Below are 16,390 nucleotides of genomic sequence, written 5' to 3'. Positions count from 1 at the left end.
TGTAAAATATTGAGATCGTCTTCATTTGTGACACATTGTTAATAGGGTAAGTTTATATCCTCAATTTGAAAAAGCCAGAAAACAAACTATCCTCAAGGAACTGTTAGATTCGAATAAGAAAGAACCAATCATATATGCTTATTATTACACTTACACTGTTTATTCAATTCCATCGAACATAAGAATAGGTTCTATTAGAGCATTCTTACTGTACTTTATGTAGCTGAATCTAACCATTAGTAATAGCACAAATTACAATTAAAAAAAATTTTTTTTTTGAAAGGAATTGAAAAATTGTGTACAGACATGAATTGCCAGTAAAAACGCATATCAGGCATAGATTAAGAAGGCGGTAATTACCTTTCTCGTACAATATAGCAAGGAATACAGACTTGTTTCTAACGAGCATGTTAAAGTTGTGAGGTGAAAAACTGTGGACAAAGGTCACGATCCAAGCAAGAAGGGCCTGCTGATGACACTTTGGTCATTTGTTTGGCAAAAGAAACAAATAAATAACATGTGGACTTTCTCCCTGATGACGTGCGGAGCCTGATTGGTCGAGGCGTGTGTATGTGGCGTCCTCCTGTGAGTTCATGGCCGCCTCCACCACACCCTGTGAAGACATGATTAACTTGTACTCTGGCAGGGTACAAGGACAACTCATTGAGTTTGCCCGAAGGATGCACAAAGTCGCTACGCGTCGCTACGCGCCTCTGTGCGCCCTGGCTAAATTCCACGCGGCAAGAGGTGAGTTACCATGGCCACCGTACTCCACCGACAATTTATTTTTTCTCTCTCTCTTTTCGGCAACGTCACTAATGATGAGCAGACGAACTTAAAATAATTGTAGAAAGCCAAGGAGGGCCCAGGTTTAGTTGAGAGGCATTTGTCGTTGATAGAATTCAAGAAATTAGCATTGAAATCGACGGGAAATATTAGCCATCATATGGCGGGTCAGAGTAATCCGCGGGTCTGCGCGGATGAACAAATTTACATCAAATTTGGCAGAAGCATAAAATAATAGACAATAAAGAAGCACATATGGATTTGAAAAATGGCCTGACTCACAATAGAAGTTTTTGAGGGAGGTTGTGAACTATAACTTTGGGAAATGTCTGAGTATTACAACGTGTGCACTCGCTCTTTTGAGAAATATTATATATATATTTGAAGTGGTATTTTCTTTCGATGTACCGTACCCATTTTGTTAACCGGCTCACATGGGCAATCAATTAGGACTGAACCAGCTGATATTCATAACTGGATTGTGGTTTGATTATAGATGGATTTTAGGTGTTGTGTTGGCTTTCCATGCCGTTTTGCACCTCCCTTCATGTGTTCAATACTTTTTCCCTGTGTCATTTCACATTTTTAGACACAACTTAATTTCTGAGCATATTTGTTCTACTTTCTGTGTATGTATGGATTACTTGTGTTGTTCCCAACAACTGGTGACATTTTCGGGTCAATAGCACCTTTGGAAGTATATTTAGTAAGAAAAATGGAGACGTGTTAAATACTTATTTCAGCCGCTGGATATGTATTCATACAGAGGTGGCCAAAGTCATCATACTCTGTACGAAAGTAGAAGTGCACACACACTTGTCTTAATAAAGACTTTGCTAAAAGTCGAAGTGCTAATTCAACTCCTTTACTTCAGTAAATGTAAAAGAGTGCAGACTCTGCAAATGTACATGAAGAACAAAAGTAAAAATGAATTTTTAGTGTCAATTAAATATAAAATATCTGTTTTGAGAACTTGGCACAACGAGAAAAAAAACCTCCGCACTCAAAATATTTTGCTTTTTTTTTTTTAAATTAACTTGCATAGTGCTCATACTGAGATTATACATAAATCCCCAAGATTTCTATCAATCAACTGTGGTTGATTTTACCTCTCTACATTTACATCATTTTTTTTTTACATCTTGTCGTCATTCCCGATAGTCGAAAAAAAGCCTTTTTTGACAAAGGAAGGGGGGAAAAGTACAGATATGTTTTCAAATGTAGGGCGTAAAAGTAATAAGTTTTCAGAAAAATAAATAAACCAAAGTACAGATACCTGAAAATTGTACTTATATAGTTCAAGTAAAAAAGTATTTGTACTTTGTTACTTGCCACATCTGTAATATACAGTATATACGGTACATATGTGTGTACAACTCTAACCAGAAGAGAATGCTAATGTCGTGTTAGTTTTACTGTAATATATAAGCCATTAAACCCACCAACTTAGCTACTAACTAACTAGCTACTGCGTACCAGAACATTTGCGTTGAACTCTAAATGGTATCACTTTTCCGGGGCGTTCCGACTTCAGGAGGGTCCGCTGAATTTGGAATGAACGACGACGTCATTGACCTTCATTCTTCTGCAGGGCCGTCGTGTGAGAAATCTGCCTTGAAAAACACTCCCGCAGACGTGCTGGAGATGCCCCCGTGCAGCTTCACGCCACAAGAATACAAGGTGACAACAAGCACATACTGTAACAGTCTGCCTGTATGGCGCCCGTCTCAGCCGTACCCACATACCCGTGCAAAACCCACATAAGAACACGGAGAACATGCAAACGTCACACAAGAACAACTTGAACCTCAGAACAGGTCGCTGTGCTAACCACTTGGTCCATCGGGCTGCTGTCCTTCGTATTCGGGGTACATTTTCATTCATTCCACCAAGGAGGGCCAAGCGCGGGAATGCTGCTGTCCGACACAAAATCAAATCAAATACTGAAAAATACAGCAAGATGTTAGAGGAGCTGATTGTGTCATGGTTTGAGTGATTTCTTTTAACAAAAAAAGTGACATACTGCAGGTTTAAACTCGTAAGTCAAGGTACCATCATATAACCCATTCTGTGCGTCTGTTCTGTATCATGGATGCACCTTTCTTTCAAGGAATACATGAGATGGTTGCTGTTTCTATACAGTCATCTAGAAAGTATTGTCGCAAAAGTCGATACGCGATGGCCAAATGGCTCTGGTCCATTCAGGGGATGTCGAAAGAGCGCATGATGGAGATCCGCGGGAGGAACTGCCACCCCATGACCATGAAGGTGACCTTGTATAAGGAGCCGGTGTTCATCCATCAGGGCCACATGCAGTGGCTGTGGGACGTGGACGGGAGGCGATATTTGGATCTCTTTGCCGGTGTGGCCACCATCAGCGTGGGCCACTGCCACCCGTAAGCTGACATTTCTTCTCTCTGCACTTTTCTATTCGCGGATAAACCGACTCTGTTGTGGCGGGCGCAGAAAAGTGACAGCGGCCGCAGAGCGACAGCTGAGGACGCTGGTACACACCACCAACATTTACGTTTATCCTCCTATCCACGAGTACTGTGAAAAACTAGCATCCAACTTGCCTGATCCTCTCAAGGTACTACGACGACTTTTCTTCATAGAGCCTTGAAGAATTACACTCACAACTAGAATGGCTTTCAGTAAGCGTGCACACCTCCGCTAAAAGGCCGAACAAACCTAAACATGTCCATCTGATTCGTTTGATTGATGACTTGCCGCCGTATAGCTCTGTCTTTTATTTGAAGTCATAATATTCTAAGGATATTGTCGTGGTGTTACAAGAATAAAGTTGGAAGTTTAGGTCAGAAACGTAATCATTTTTGCGAGAATCACGTGGTAAGGTTGACGTGAATAAAGTCAGAACTTGGTTGTTATGTTCTGGAAATAAAAGTCCTAATGTTACGAGAATAAAGTCCAAGTGTTACGAGAGAGAGAGAGAGAGAGAGAGAGAGAGAGAAATGTCCTCGTTATCGAAAATATAGGTTTTAAATGATGTTACGAACAAAAGTCATAAGTGAATACAGTCTAAAGAGAGAAAAGAGAGAAGTCCTCGTGTTACAAGAATAAAGTCCTAAATGTAACAAGAATCAAATCCCAATGTCACGAGAATGAAGTCCTCATGTTACAAGAGATAAAAGTTTGAATTCGGGCCTAATAATAGGAGAATAAAGTGCTAACGTTACAAGAATAAGTCCTAATGTAAAGAGAGAAAAAGTCCTGTTACAAGAATACAGTACTGAGTACTAGTCGTCATAATTTTAAGAGGGAAAAAAAAAGTCCTAATGTTAGAAGAAGTCGTAATGCTTTGAGAACTATGCCACGTTGCAAAAGAAAAAGTAGTAATGTTGCAAGTAAAAAGTCCTAATGCATAGAAATGTAGTCGGAATGTTACAAGAATAAAGTACTCAAATTTAATATACGGCGCTGACGTCAACTATCTGTGTCGCCTTGCGAAAGTATTCACAGAGGAGGCATTAACTTTCTCTGCTGGTTTCTGTGTACAAGACAAAGGCGGATAAACGATGGCTCCGCAACCGGACAAATGCGTACCGCTTTTCCTGGAAATTAGCCATTCTAGTTATGAGGCATTCAAGCTAACCAATCAGCTTTCTACTGTAACTCACTCGCCGACGGCAATAATCGCCGACCTTGCGCTCGGTGGAGGTAATGAGCTGCGTTTCCCCGTCCAGGTAGTCTACCTGACCAATAGCGGCTCGGAGGCCAATGACCTCGCCATGTGTATGGCCCGACTATACACTGGCAACTTTGACATCATCACTTTCAGGTATCTGCACTTTCCCTCTTACTGGATCTCCATGTCTTATTCGACTCAAGTGTCTATGCGAACCTAATGAAGTGGCCCCTGAGAGTAACAATCAACCATGCACGACAAGGCTCGTTCATGTGCGTTGCATTGCTAATAATGGCTAATGTGTAAAAAAATCCATACTAATGCTTTGAATGGCTATTGAAAATGAATGTTCACGTACAAAAAGAGATCCTTTTAGGAACATCGAGTGAAAGGCGCACGGTTCAAGTAGATGGCAGCAAATGCTGAAGAACATTGTTGTGGGGTTTGAATTCGATTTTCTCTTGCAGGGGGTCATACCACGGAGGAAGCCCACAGACCATGGGTCTGACTTCACTCGTAGATTACAAGTACCCTGTCGGCATTGGCTTAGGCTGCACAAACGTACGTATGACCAACTTCCTTTCAGCGCCACAAAGTGAAAACAATTCAACGATTCATTTCTTCTAAAGCTAGAATTTTGTTGCGGTGACTGAACACTTACGAGGGAGCGTTAGAGCCACATTGACAAGAAAAAAAAAAACATATGTAATGCTAGTTGTAAGAATAAAGTTGTAAGGTTATGAAAAGACTCAAGAGCTTTGTGAGAATAAAGAAAATTGCAATTTCACAAGAAAAACCCAACTTAATATTCGGAAATATAGCCGAATAATATATGATAAAAAGTCTTTGTATCACAAGAACAACATTTGGAAGGTTACAAAATTAATTGAGTTCCATTAGAATGTGGCCGTGATCATTTCAATTTCAAAAAACTAATTACATTGCAAGAATAATGGGGAAGGGGTATGAGGAAACAAATTATAATGTTACAAGAATATTGTATTTTATGAGCGACAACGATCGTAATATGATACAAATGAAGTCGTAGCGTAACAATAGAAAAGTCACAAGGTTACCAAGATCAAGCTGTACCGTGATATTTAAAGTCGAACTATTACAAGAATAAAGTGTTAGTGTTACGTGGAAGAAGCCGGAATGTTTAGAAAATAAAATTTTTATGAAAATAAAGTTGTTATGCTTGCAGAAATAAAAGAATAAAGGCATACATTTATGAGGATAAATGCACAAGACTATGGGAATGAATGTTTCAGGTTAAGAGAATAAAGTTGCAAGGTTACGAGAATCGATGTGCGACGTCGCATTCATACATTTGTAAGGTTGCGTGGCTCAATTCGTAAGCTTACGTGAATAAAGGCATAAGGTTCTGAGAAAAAAAAGTCGCTTGTTTACCAGATATTTTTTTGGTTTGTTTTTTTTCTTGTGAAATTGCATCTCCATTCGTGCTTCAACATTATTCTTGTGATGCTATGATTTATACAAAGATATTCTTATCATTTATCTTTACTGTATTGTCCTAATGTGTGTAAAAGCGTACATCGATTTGTGTGTTTTCCCTCTTTGTGCTGCCTTCATTCACGTGTGACTGTGTACAATTCACATTGTGAACCTTGTTGATTTGCTTTGTGCCCTAAAAAAAACCAAACAAACAGACCATGTGTCCTGATGTGTTCAGAGGTATCTGGGGGGGGAGCCACTGCAGGGACTCTCCTGTGCAGACTACCAGAGAATGTAACTGTGCCCAAGGTAGTTGACATACTCACACCACGCTAGAGTCGATTCAAGCACAAATAAGCAATATATTCCCTTATATCAAGCATATATCCCGACGTATTACGTATTTCCTTTACCTCCACAATTTTGTTTAAGGTCGGTTTTAGTAGTTTGCTTCATTCTAAAGCTGCCTGTTCACCATCTGCATAAAGGTCATTTTTATCACTGAAACTGGACAACACATGAGTCTCCTACTGTCAATCATTTACCTGATTTTCAGAAATGGTAGAATAACATACCTGTAAATCTTGGTTGTATTCCACAGGCTACTGCGTGGCAAGTCAACACTATATTGAACAACTCAAACAGACGTTTCTCACCAGCGTCTGGAGTCGAATTGCCGCTTTCTTCGCTGAGCCTATTCAGGTGTTGCTTTTTCACACACAGACACATTTTGTTATTCATTTTCAAACTTTACAGCTAATGTAAAATCTGAGATGAACTGAATTGTTCAGATTCTTTTACGCCTTGGCTCACATCACATATTTCTGCAGCCCCTTGTTCTGAGGCAGAATTCATATGGCCGAATACAATATTTTCCACTGGGGCGGGGTGGGGGGGCACATACAGATAAAACAAAGAAAGAGAGGGGGCCACTTCACCTTATGTTTAGGAAACCATACTATGCTAGAAATCAATTCAATACGCTGTAAGGTCCACATATGCTAAGCAGTTAAACATATTGTTAGCCTAATAGCAGAATTGTCAAAGTCCTTTTTAACTTACTGTCACAATGTCAATAAAAAAAATATGTGTGTTTTGGTAAAAAACAAAAAAATATGTTTTTTTTCTTTATGTGGGAATGTAGCTCGTCGGTCATGCTAATCCGCAAATTGTGAATCGTGGTAGCTGGACTCTTGCTTGGTGAATTTGTTGTGTGTTTTTTTTTTTTTTCTTGTTTCCCAGGAACGTTCAAAAATGACTCAGGCAATTATGTTATTGGTCTTATGATATTTAAAGGAAAAATAATCTCACTTTAGTGACTAAAAAGCGTAATGTCTTACAGCCAGCAGTTAAGCTAATGTAGCTATGCCCCGAGACAGAAAGAGTCAGACAACATGACCCTAGACAACAACCAAAAAGTCAGAAATCCATGAACCAATAACTCCTCTTACAGTATGTAATATTTTATGTATTAGTGACTACAATATTGTCTGTTTTGTTTTCTTGTAAATTGTATTTGTTCAATAAATATTGTTATTTTAAAAAAATATATCGGTACTTGAACATAGAAAGGAACAGGAATGTTCCTAGACCGGTTAGGCCAAGTACAAGAAGTCAAGAGAGAAACATAATAGCAGTATCGGGATTGAAAACTGATTTAAACAGTTAACACACTGTTCTGCATTAAATACAAAACTCATTTGGGAAAGAAACAATAATAGCCTAAACTGCTGACTGCTGTTCGTTTTTGCAGGGAGTTGGTGGAGCGGTGCAGTACCCCAAAAACTTCCTCAAGGAGGCGTACAAACTTGTGAGAGAGAGAGGCGGCCTCTGTATTGCTGATGAGGTTCGACAATACAGTGGTACCTTGACTTACGAGGGTTTTCGAGTTATGAGCTGTCGCTTGGTTGATTTTTTTATTTTTTATTTTATTTTTTTGCTTAATGTTGCAAACAAAAATTTGAGGTGCGGATAAGATGAGTGAAGTGAAATTTCTTTCGTGAGAAATTAAGGTACTGTAATTCCCTCACATGTGGGCAAGGAGAGCCACTGTCGCTGATGCACTTTAAGCCTTTATTGAATGATACAAATGGTCAAACAAACAATACAATACTTAATTTGGAATGAATGCAGCAACAGGACCCTTGGATGATCCTATAAAAAAGTGGATTAAAAGCTAAATAATTATTTTGGATTTATCCACATATTTGTTTTTTTTACACATATAATAAATTTATAACAAAACATGATGAAATATAAATACTATACATGATAAAAATGTGATTTATTTTGCAATGTGTATACAGCATGTGGAAAACCACCATACCATAGCAAGTTTGACCTAATGTCCTAATGACATTTGTCATTAGGACACACAGACAATTTAGCGCTTCATATGACAACCAGAAAAATCCCAAAATGATAAAGATGAAACTATTCAAAAGTCAGTATTCTTTTATGTGTTCAAAATTGTAGCTAACCTTTTCAAAATATCAGACAAGCTAATATGTTGCACCAAAAGGTCGCACTTCAAGGTCATATTTGGAAAAATATGTCATGTTTGAGACGACAGCAGAATGACACGACCAGAGAAAGCCAATCACAAGCATCAACATTAGAAGGAGGAAATGATAAGAGAAAAAAGTCTGAGCTTTTGCAGCAATTTTTTTCAAATGTAACCAAAATTGTAATCGTGGAACTTTCCAAAAGCAACTGTAATTTAATTACACATTTTATCCCAGTAATGTAATGTATTACAATTACAGACATTTTATAATTCAATTATGCTAATTAATTAATTACTCCCCAACACTGCCGAGAGAGTTGTCACTGATCCGCTGAAGTGAAAGATGGAGTCAGTAAACCTTTTGTGTCAACTAATCAGTTCTGGAAAATTCCACGAAGGGATGCCCTACCAACAAGTGTGAACGCTAATAGTCCCGCGACAGGCATTTTACGCAGCACTGTGGCATTTCTTGAAATAAAGCGGACCAATCACGTTTATAGGTTCAGACAGGATTCGGCCGAACGGGGAGCCACTTCTGGGGATTCCAAGGTCACGACGTCCTTCCTGACATAGTGACCATGGCCAAAGGCATTGGGAACGGCTTCCCAATGGGAGCGGTGGTCACAACACGGGGTGAGACGACACCACGCGCAGACCTTTAGTGGCCTCGCCGGTCACAGCATTGGGTGCACCCATGCACAACCTTTTCATTGGGTCACATCTTCATTATTGTATTGTCATATGTGTACAAAATGCAACGTGGCGTTCTCCATTGCTCACATTTCGATAACGTCTGGAGCATTTCAGTTCAGCGTCAGCTCTTGAGCATTTACACAGAATACCTACAGAAATGGCATTCTCCAGTCAATGTTTGTTTTCCTGTTTAACTGTTGTCCTTTGGACTTGCTTACAGAGATCGCAGATGCTTTCGCAGGGGGCTTTCACTTCAACACCTTTGGAGGAAACCCACTGGCTTGTTCCATCGGCTCATCCGTCATTGACGTAAGAATTCCATCTTCTGTTTCCTTGTAACTCAAGCTTCATGTCAAACCTATTGGGGCTGGGTACAGTCAATGGGCCATTCCACCGAATCGGTGCCCTTTGCTTATTGTAACACTCTTAAAATTAATTCAAATGTCTTTTTTTCAACTCCAAATTTGATAATACAGATACTCAAAGTGTGTGTTGGCTCGGTTCAAGCAACATTACTTTTTAGGTATTTTTTTTCATTGTGCTGTAACTCCTCATTTGAGTAAGAGGACCGAAGGAGAATTGGCCAATACGTGAAGTATTGCCATCTGGCATTTATGCTAAGAGCATTTTGACACATATCAGATGACAGTGATTTAACAAAAAAAGTATTTCAAAAATAAACAAATAACATTAAAAAATGAATTTAAGTAACAGGACCCCAATTATAGTTGAAAGATCATGTAATATACAGAAAAAATAAATGAGTTACTTACTTTTGGCCTTCCCGTGGCCTGCAGAGGATCTGACTGATCCACCTTCCTGGATACCATATGACTTGTGGAATATTCCAAAATTTTCAGAGGGAGTAATTCATTAGGGTAGGGGCTGACAACCATAAAATATGCCAAGAGCCGCTTGAACCCGTTTCCTACAGAAAATTGAAAAAAAAAGGGTATCACAAAACCCTTTTGACATCGAAAACGGAGATTGTTTCTTCGTCTTTTCTTGTGTGCGCTGGTTTGAAGCTCGCTTTCAAGTAAAATACACGTTTATTTGAGGGCAGCACGAGGCCGACTGTATAGAGCACATCCACCTCACAGTTCTGAGGTCATGGGTTCAAATGAACGATACAGTGGAGTTTGCATGTTCTCCGGGTACTCCGGGTTCCTCCCACATTCCCAAAACATGGATGATAGGTTCACTTCAAATTGTCCGCAGGTAGGCCTGTCATGTTAACACGATATATTTTCCCCCAAACTATCACGATAAACGATAATATGGTGGTTGTTGTTATACCTCTGAAATCATGAAAAATAAGGCTTGCCTTTGAGCTGCTGCAAACAGAATTAACAGTTAACTTACCCTTGAGTGTCTCTGTCGTGTGCCGTCGGCTCACTGAGGGAGTTGCATGCCGGCTCATTACAGCCATGACAATTCATCCAGTCCAAAAAAACTATCGTGTCGATTTTGGAAACTGGAAACAATTTAATACTGGAAACTCCAGCATTAAATTGTACAGTCTCTATTTTGCTGCAATGCTGCCCTCAGTCTCATTCGGATTACTTTTTGTGTGAAAATACGATCACAACGAACATATACTTGACTATTCGCTCGTCAGACTATCAAAGAAGAAGGCACACAGCAGAACAGTCTGGAGGTGGGCACCTTTTTGATGACGGAACTCGCCAAGCTCAGAAACAAGTATGAGGTCATCGGCGATGTCCGTGGCAAAGGCCTGCAAATCGGCGTGGAAATGGTCCAAGACAAGGTAATAACGCCAGTGTCAGTTGTCGTTGTCCTTTGTTCCATTTTCTGCCGTAACAGAGGCGGGACACCACCTACCTTCATACTGCCTGTAAAGCCGTCATATTCCCACCTTTTCACTGTGTTGCTGTTCTCAGCGACACCGACAGAAAATGTCACCCGGCAATATTCCACCCTCAGAGGTAGTGTCAGAGACACCTGGTAGTCAATTTATTGGGTTTTATATCAGGTAAAGGCTTTGTTACAGCTCTGATTCCGCAATTTTGTGGGACCGAGGCTATTGATCAAGGATGTTACTGAGATGAGTTTTCCCCCCTCAAGTATTATTCAATGAATATTGTAAAAGGTACAATATGTAAGTTTTCAAACTGCTAGCAATGTTTGAATGCAGCCTCATTTCGATTCCCCGGCACCGCCGCCGCCGCCGCTTCGCATCTCGGTTCGTCAGAGTGCGACTCAGTCGGGCGCGAGCTTGTTGACCGCCTGCTGGAACTGGTCTGGAGGAGGGGTTCGACCGCTGCGTCCCGCTCACCCGCGGCCGCCTCGTGGTACAACTCGTGGTCGGCCGCGAGCATGCAACATTACACAAAATGTTAACGGTTAGATGTTGATTTTTTTGGAATGTATAGTCAATTAAAAATATAAGAGAGGTGATGAATTTACCTGATGACTCGGTGAGAACGGTGATGTGACGTTCACGGTGGTTTTCCAAGCTCAGCCACGCAGTCGTTCGCGTATCGGACACACACCACTGTTATATACAGACCCTTTCCAAAAAATGGGAATATCATGGAAAAGTTTATTTATTTCCATAATTCTATTCAAAAAGTTAAGCTTTCATCGATTATAGATTCAGGGCCCACAATTTAAACAATTTCAAGTATTTATTTGTTTATTTTTTACATAATTTGGGCTTCTAGCTCATAAAACCCACAAAATCAGGAATTTAAAAGGATTTTCATACTGTGAAGAAATCAGACCACATTTTGCAGCACCTGCACAGGTTTCCCCAGGTGTCATTAAATTGTTTGAGTTGGGTTCAATATGGGGAAGACTGCAGACTTGATTACTGGCCAGAAGACCATCATTGATACCCTCCACAGGATGGGTAAGCCACAAAAGTTGTTTAAATTGTGGGCCCTGAATCGATAATTTATGAAAGTTTAACTTTTTGAATGGAACTATGGAAATGAATAGACTTTTACTTGATATTAAAAATTTTTGGAAAGGGTCTGTATGTTTATCCTTGATTTGGAGTAAAGAGCTGTCATATTCCTTCTTTTTATCTTTTGTCGCTAACCCGGGGGAAAAAAATCCTGCCAAATAAAAATTCTGTGCGATGCTCGCATGTGCGCACACAAATGATTTTCCTTGGTCAACACATATGAAAAAAAAAGTCTTTTTTGGGGGGTGAACAGCAAATTTGCCTTTAATTAAACATATTTCGAGGGGAAAACATCATGTGTTACAATGGTCCCCAAATGCATTTATCCACCACCTTGTTCCCCCCACACTTCTGTTGTGTCCAAAGGCCAGCAGAGCACCGCTGTGTCCTCAAGACATGCTCGCCATCTTTGAGGACATCAAGGACATGGGCATCCTCATCGGGAAGGGAGGAATGTATGGACAGGTAACTAGTTGCATGTCAGATTGTAGTTTAGTCAACATTTCTTTGGGGCACATTAGACTTTTTTTTAAAGGGACATATGTTCCAGCTCCTCCGTAGATCTAGTTTAAAAAAAAAAAAAAGTTATGATTTGTATGTATAATAATAATAATAATAATAATAATAATAATAATGGAAGATTGGTTAGCATATCTGCCTCTCAGTTCTGAGGACCCGGGTTCAAATCCCATCCTCGCCTGTGTTGAGTTTGCATGTTCTCTCCCGTGCCTGCGTGGATTTTCTCCGGGTGCTCCGGTTTCCTCCCACATCCCAAAAACATGCATGCTAGGTTAACTGAAGAATAAACTGTCCGTAGGTATGAATGTAAGTGTGAATGGTTGTTTGTTTATACTGTATGTGCCCTGCAATTGGCTGGCGACCAGTTGAGGATGTACCCCACCTCTCGCCCAAAGATAGCTGGGATAGGCTCCGGCACGCCCGCCACCCTGCTGAGGAGAAGCGGTACGGAAAATGGATGGATGATTAATAAACTATTATTTCATTGAATACGTTAATTCGAGTTAAATGCACAGTCGCTGTAAATTCATTTTTTTTTTTTCAATAAGTCAGTGAACAAATTATTCAATTAATAACTGAATGAAAAATACTTACATATATTTTAGCCCTGTGATTGGCTGGCAACCAGTTCAGGGTGTACCCCGCCTCCTGCCCGATGATAGCTGGGATAGGTTCCAACACGCCCTGCGACCCTAGTGAGGAGAAGCGGCTCAGATAATGGATGGATGGATGAATATATTTTAATTATCTAATTTTAGGAAAAAAAATCTAAATGAGTGCAACAAATATGACAGGAATCTGGATAACGTAAATGCTCGGTGGGACGATTAAAAGCACAGGAGGCCTTGGGGCCATACTTTGCAAATCGCTGGTCTACATGTTGGTATAGAGTATTTCTAATTATTTTTAGTAATGCGCAGGGGACTCGTTTAAAACACTCGGCAGGACTCCACACTAGAGGCTGTTTACGTGCCTCGGTTGGTGCTGCTGTTTTGGTTAGCAGCAGAGTTTCAATGGGACGTTAACTATTTAATGCTTGTCATTGAACTGTGGTAATTGCACTTCCTACCTGTATGAATGGTATTCAAAACAGGCTTCCGGTTAAGACCGAACACAAAAACCCAAAGGCAAAACATTTGTTGTTGCGTGAATAAAGCAACTTCTGCAAGGCTTGGTCTCAAGTCTGCATCTTGCATTCTAGAAATGAGTGGAACGACTCCAAGTAAGCCACAAAGTCAGGGCAAGTCGTATTAAGGCAGTGTGGTATTATGCTGTGGTGGTGAGTGTGATTTCTGGAGTTATTTTTGTCCACCTCAGACCTTCCGCATCAAACCGCCCATGTGCATCACGATGGAGGACGCACATTTCTTCCTGTCCGTATTTAACAAGTCCATCCAGAACTACATGGAGAAAAGATGAGCCCAGCCAAGGACAAAGTGCCATCGACGTTGTCGCTTTTCTTACTTTCTTAGTCACTATTGAAGGTGGGTAGTTCCTACACTAGCAAACGCAATCAGTGTTGTTGTTTTTGCATAACCATTACAAAAACTTGTAAGGGCAAACAACACGTAACGTACTGCAAAAGATTAACCCTACCTCACACCTCAAATCTGGTCAATTATGTACACATGATAAATTAATAATTTGTTACTACTTCATGACTAATAAAAAGAGGACACTAAATGTTTGCGGTGTTTAATCAGTCACACTGGGTTTTAATTTTTAGCTTATTTCTTTCTGAAATGTCAAAGTGGTGGTAACTGGAAAATAGTGGCTGAAGTCAAACTGCGTCTGCTGGTGCTAGCCTGAAAGAAATATGTATGGATGACATTTCAATGTTTTCACAATGAGGTTCGAGGCATTAGATACCTCGGCACTGTGGAAACTAGTTTGAGCTGAGCCTCAGAAAACATACCTAGTGAAGTGGTTCTTAACTTGGGTTCGATTGTGTTGGTTTTTGTGATTTTGTCGTGCAACTGATGCATGATTCATTTTGTGCATAAATCAAATATATATATATATATATATATATATATATATATCAATCAAAACAAATGGGCCATTCTTGTTTGTTGTCTTTTCAGTAACCATGACCTGGGTGACTGAGAAGCTACACAGACAATTGAAATAAACCCTACTTCATTTTTCTAACGAAGACGCGTTCCATAAACACGCTTACGTAACATGCGTTGTTCAGTACCTCCACCAAGGTTAAGAACCACTGTCCTAAGGCAAAGACCTCGGCTCAAAAAAAAAAAAAGGTTGAACTGACCCTATACTTAAAAGGACTATTAGGACTTGTTTTTTTTTCTTCCCTAATGTTTTTTTTTTTTTTTTTTTTTTTTTTAAAAGGCTCATTCTGGAAATCCACTGCACTCACACTGCCTTCAATGGCAGTCAAACACACAAGGACTCTTCAATGGCCGGTGAAACCATTTGGCGAAGTGAGGGACTTTTGTTACCTGGAAACAGGCACTCAAAGTACATGACGCAAGACACAAGAAAAGCAGGCTATACAGACAACAGCTAAATGAAAAATGGCTATAACCTTCATAATTGTAATTGCCTCGCAGCTGAGAGGTTCTGCTTTTGAATCTAAGCTCATATTTCTCCGTGCTTGTGTGAGTTTTTTTATCTCATCCCCAAAACTTTTAGGACTAAATCTCAAACTTTTTACAGAGCATTTGTTTTTTTCCATGGACCCCCACCCAAACAAACCCCCTCTCGCCGCACCCCCCATAACTAACATTTGCACTCATTATCATACTTTTCATTATGTAATTACAAAATGTATGTCATTGTAATCCCTCACATTACTGGGAGAAATATGTAATTCAATTACAGTTGCTTTTGGAAATGTCCATGATTACAATTTTAGTTACATTTGGAAAAAAAAAAAAAAAATGTCATATTCTTCTAAAGCCAGCACTTGTGATTGGCTCTCTCTGATCATGTGCCATAGTGCCACAGTCTCAAACATGACATATTTTTTCCGAATATGACCTCGAAGCACCTTGTGGTGCAATCTATTAGTTTGTATGAGATTTTGCAAAGGTTAGACCAGTGGTTCTCAACTGCTGTCACCCAGGGACCCGCATTTTCCTGTTGTTACACTTTTATAGGAGTTATCAAAATAAAGCATATTGGTTGAAAAAGAGCCTCTGAAAACATGCACAGTAAGTTGTTTTGGCAAATCTTTTTCTGACAGAATAAGTAAGGAAGCAATCTTGTCTTTGTGGGTTTTTATGACAAAAAATAAAAGACATCTCTTTGCAAAGAGAGGAAAAGGTACAAGCCTTACGAGTTGTCACCCCTTACTGAAGCCCAGACAGAAAACGCCTTCATTATATCCAAGTGAGAGAGACAGAGAAGGAAAGCAAAATGGTTGCCTTTGTCCAGCTGCACTCAATTTGATCAAAAAACAGCTAGTAGTCACAACATGGCTTGGAACAATTACTACTCACACAGAGCTAGTAGTCTCAAAGCAACAATAAAGCATGTGAAGGTTGTATAAAAATAATAGAAGTAATATTTGGTATGTATGAAACATACATTTTCCAACTCAGCTTCCCCCCTTTTGATTATATTATTCACACATAAAAGGAAAATTATTACATACTGCATATTGTTAAACATTAATGATCAAAACTCAAAACATTAAAAATTAAAATTAAATAATTTGCATTAACAACACAACCCTGCAGTCATCCAGAATTCCACACCTCAGGTTGAAGAAAATCCTTCATAAGCGGGTCGCAAGTCAGTCATGCAACAAAGTTCGACTGAGGAATATGAATCACGGTCATCATTTGAGTTGCCGATGTCATCCAAGCAATCGGATTGAGGGACGAGGTCA

At 39.7% G+C, this 16,390-nt stretch overlaps 1 protein-coding gene across 3 annotated transcripts; it reads left to right on the top strand.

The window, feature by feature from the left end:
- Positions 1-2,944: 2,944 nt before the first annotated feature.
- agxt2 (alanine--glyoxylate aminotransferase 2) lies at positions 2,945-14,917 on the top strand. Of its 3 annotated transcripts, XR_009769922.1 has the most exons (13): positions 2,945-3,182; positions 3,253-3,376; positions 4,491-4,585; positions 4,900-4,993; positions 6,103-6,196; positions 6,489-6,589; positions 7,641-7,733; positions 8,894-9,026; positions 9,307-9,395; positions 10,705-10,854; positions 12,382-12,480; positions 13,852-14,018; positions 14,887-14,917. XR_009769922.1 is itself a non-coding variant. In XM_061698619.1 (12 exons), exons 1-12 carry the CDS (start codon positions 2,965-2,967, stop codon positions 13,951-13,953), a joined length of 1,392 nt encoding a protein of 463 aa, XP_061554603.1. In that variant the 5' UTR covers positions 2,945-2,964; the 3' UTR covers positions 13,954-14,589. The 3 variants fall into 3 exon arrangements, 2 of the variants coding, with proteins under 2 accessions (XP_061554603.1, XP_061554604.1); XM_061698619.1 differs by lacking the exon at positions 14,887-14,917 and having other exon boundaries at positions 13,852-14,589; XM_061698620.1 differs by lacking the exons at positions 10,705-10,854; positions 14,887-14,917 and having other exon boundaries at positions 13,852-14,589.
- Positions 14,918-16,390: the final 1,473 nt, after the last annotated feature.

This window comes from Phycodurus eques, chromosome 15, assembly GCF_024500275.1.
Source record: "Phycodurus eques isolate BA_2022a chromosome 15, UOR_Pequ_1.1, whole genome shotgun sequence".
Taxonomy (NCBI): Eukaryota; Metazoa; Chordata; class Actinopteri; order Syngnathiformes; family Syngnathidae; genus Phycodurus; species Phycodurus eques.
Note: the sequence above shows the minus strand (reverse complement) of the source record. Positions and strands in the feature narration are given on the sequence as shown.